This window comes from Frankliniella occidentalis, unplaced genomic scaffold (genome assembly GCF_000697945.3).
Source record: "Frankliniella occidentalis isolate FOCC.00 unplaced genomic scaffold, Focc_3.1 Scaffold42, whole genome shotgun sequence".
NCBI lineage: Eukaryota > Metazoa > Arthropoda > Insecta > Thysanoptera > Thripidae > Frankliniella > Frankliniella occidentalis.
Window position 1 is genome coordinate 1,724,071 of NW_026267172.1, and position 3,652 is coordinate 1,727,722.

Genomic DNA, 3,652 nt, shown 5'->3' on the forward strand with positions numbered 1-3,652 from the left:
TGGTTCACGGCGTCCACGGCTTCTCAGGCTGGACCACCTATCCCAGATGCTACCACCCCAGGAGCGTGGATGACTGTTGGGGCGAAGGAAGCAGACGTGAGTAACTAAAGACTCCCCCGTAGCAGTCCTAGATGCAGTACGTTCGCCAGGCGCGTCGCAGCGTAAGAGGGTTTCGCTGTATATCGCGAAGCCTGTTACGTGAGACGTGGTCTGGTGGGCGTAGCTAGTCCTACTTTTGTAATAGTACAGCACTGACTTCTCCGAAGCATTGCAAGTGTATTCCCTAAAGGATATGGCAAGGAATAGCGCATGTTTTGTGTCTTATGTTACAGATGGCGGATCGTCAGGCAGCAGGAACGCTCTACGCCGTCACATCAACGATGACATCTTCCACAACATGTAAGTTTTGTAGCTGTTGCTATACTCCTGCCGAAGATTCAATCTTCGTTCAATGCAGCAATTGCGTAACATACGGCTTCTTTCCAGGTGGACCAACCCGACTGTCGGATGCAACCAGCAAAGCGGCCTTTTTAAATAACCCCTGCTGAACCAAACGAACAAATGTCAGTTTTTCTGAAATGATTTGCTCATATCAACCACGGAACAAGACTTCTTAAAACCAATGAACGCAATTTTTAATTAAAAGGTGACGATGATTATGCAGCTAGAAAACTTGCAATTTTATTTTTAATGTAAGAACTCAATTTTGGAAAATTTAAATTTTAAGCCGCAATAACTCCTCTCTGTAATTAAAATGAGTCCCTTTACATACAATAAGTACAACTTTAAGAAGGTGAAAAATAATACTAAGTTGAATGCCTCACACACACAATACAATGCAGATGGAGGTGACTCATCTGACCCACCCACTTCCAGTTAGACTGCACCGCATGCAGCTGTGCGGGTGGGTTGCCTACTCGCCGGCCGTCAGGCGCTATAGTCAGAGTAGTACCGCCGCGGTATAATAATCAGCTGACGTCGCGTCAATTAAACGTGGAAGGTTTGGCCTCGTTTCATACCAGCCTGGCACAATGCTGGCTGCTGCTGCTGCTGTGTGACAGACTGCAGCTTCATTCACACATCAATGCCGCAGAGCAAGCCTTCAATTATCGAGTCCTGCCGCCGCCGCCACGCGCCGCCACCTAACGCAAATCAGACGGCGCTGCTGCGCGACTGGAGAAGTGGCGCCGACTGACACGCTCGAGTGATAAATCATTGGGGAACAGCAGCTCGAAGGCGAGCAGGGGGAGGTGATTTCGAAAATGTGCAACAGGCCCATTATAAAAAGCAAAGAGTTACCTATGGACAATATTTGATCGTGATATTCACGTTCATGCCGCACCTCTCGCGACCCACCCGGTGACTCACACTGCGCCTGGCTAAAATAGTGACGCATGGCCTCCCTGGGGATTGGATTCCCTCCGAGGCGTGCGGTCCGGCGCGTCGCGGCGGCTCGGCCCAGGTCCAGCCAAGGACAGTGCGACAGGCTAAACCAGTACGGGGGCTCGCCATGGGGGTAAACCCGCGCGAAAAATAAAGCAAGTTGGCAGTTTAGTTTAATTTTTAAAAGGGATTCCTCTACCCCGTTCCCTAATATTACTCCTTTCTGTGTCTCATACGGCCACCTGCAAACGCCTGCTCTACGATTTTTAAGCCGTCACTTAGATTCATTAGCTGGAGTGGTGCCGACTGAGTCAGTAGTTCCGATGGAATCAAACGGCGCGGTATCTGATGTATATCGTTGTATATACGCAAGGACGAACGAGCCGCATTTTCCAGCAGGCTGTGGCTGTGACGTTGGCGAGGTCAGTGCTACAGTACGCACTGAGTCAGGCGGCGTGACGCCACACCACGCCTTGCCTGGTGACTCAGACACTGGGTACATCTGCAAATGGACCAGGAGGCCACTCTAGGCCCGCGAGCGCGGGACACGGGACACACCCGTTAAGCAATAGTCCTCCTACTACGCCTGCAGGAAATATAGTTCGGGTCAGGAAGGTGAAAGATACATCGCAATTTGACGGCCATAGCTCATAAGGAAAATAGCAATACTCCGACAGGAGAAATTTGGGAGAAATGGAAATAGTGATGAAGATTGTGTACTGAAAACTAACCAGGATTCTCTGAAAATGACGTGAATTTTTCAGCTGTGCCAGGTTCCCTTTATAAGCCGTAGGTGACGAATACAGTATCTCTGGCCACTATCATTTACAGTGCAACCGAATAGATTTATCATCCTCCCTTGCAAATAACAACCTCTACATTGCTGAACCCCTCCCCTCTCCCCAAACGGACAATATTGTCTATCCATCGACAACTAGACAGCCGCGCGCACCCCCGCTCCACCAAGGCTGCTCCCTGCCGCAATATATGGCTGATGACCGAATGACGCGTCCTTGGCGCAAACCAAACATTGCCCACCCCTCTCGCACCCGCCGCCTCGCAGCGCCCTGGTCCGCTCTCACACAGTATGACCAAACATACCAAAATGACTACCACATCACCAGCAGTCCCTCGTATGAACCAGAACGAGTCGCGCTTCTGGTGACTGCCGTACAGCAGACGCTCTGCAGGGAGCAAAAGTACAGAAGTCTCCATACGGGAAGGGTGAGAGGAGAGATGGGAGATATGTTACGGTAGAAACTATGTCTGATTCTTTGAAAAGCTCCTCGAATTTTAACGAATCTCCTCAAATTATGAGAAAGTCTCTTCATAAGATGTGGGGTCATGTGCAAGAACACGTAAATTTTGGAAAGAGTCTTTGTACGAGACTTTTGGTTTCCCCCCGGCTGGACCGTGTGACACAAAGGGAAGTGCAGCGAGCTCCCCTGCCCAGCCTATGGGATTACATGTTGACAGAGCCAATCCCGCCGTTGCCGACTAATTAAAACAAACTGGCCCGCGGCGTGGCGTGGCGTGGAGAAGTTCCGGCCGGGCCGTGCAGGCGTACAGCGGGGCGCTATAGTAGCCTCGACCCTGATTACGGTCATTGGCGAGCTAATTACAAAGAATCTGCCGCGGAGGGGGTCTTCCCTGCAGGCGGATATTGTTAGGGCAGGGGCAATATATTTATTTAGGGATGCGGAGTAACAGTAAGAAGTTCGAAAAACGCCTGTATTTTACGCGTGCGACGAGATTTTTGTTTAAAAAAAGGTATCTTTGGCCACTCAGATGACTTATTGTAAATAAGTTAATGAACGAAAAATTGCATTTAAAAATAGACTTTTGTCCGGTAAGCTACTTCAAACTTTCCCCACCCAAAGCACCAAACCAACTCACGTGGTCATCATGTGCGTGTCCCCCCGAGCGAATCCTCTGGGACAATCACAACTTTTTTCATCTCCGTTATCTATTGGCCACGTTGTGGACTTTAGTGGCCAGCAAGGGGGCCGGCGACGGAGAAGGGGGAAGACGGGCGTGCCCAGGTAAACCCTCGGTCAGCACTAAGGCCAGCAGAGGCTACGGGTCGCTCACGTGACATGTATAGGGGCAGGGTACAAATATCATGGTGTGGGATCCGAAAAGTTTCAGGACAATCAGGGACCGTATGATATTTTTAACCCGGGGGAACGAATGCGACGAACGACCCCCAATTGTGGACCTTACACTTTTGGGACCCCATGATATTTGTACCCCCCCCCTCCTCCCCGAC

General features: G+C 50.3%; 2 protein-coding genes across 7 annotated transcripts in view; one reads left to right on the forward strand and one right to left on the reverse strand.

Annotated features, from left to right (window-relative positions):
* Positions 1-744, forward strand: part of LOC113206644 (lysozyme 2-like) — a 13,928-nt gene extending 13,184 nt beyond the window's left edge. For 2 of the 6 annotated variants that reach the window (XM_052266757.1, XM_052266758.1), the window contains exons 5-6: positions 378-399; positions 487-744. In XM_052266757.1, the coding sequence (XP_052122717.1) occupies positions 378-399; positions 487-538 (74 nt within the window). In that variant the 3' untranslated portion in view covers positions 539-744. Of the gene's footprint in view, positions 1-332; positions 400-486 lie in introns of all 6 variants that reach the window. The other 4 variants (XM_052266762.1, XM_052266759.1, XM_052266761.1 and 1 more) reach the window with 4 other exon arrangements.
* LOC113206606 (mitoguardin) overlaps positions 1-3,652 on the reverse strand; it is a 100,008-nt gene that overhangs the window by 21,240 nt on the left and 75,116 nt on the right. The window lies entirely within an intron of this gene.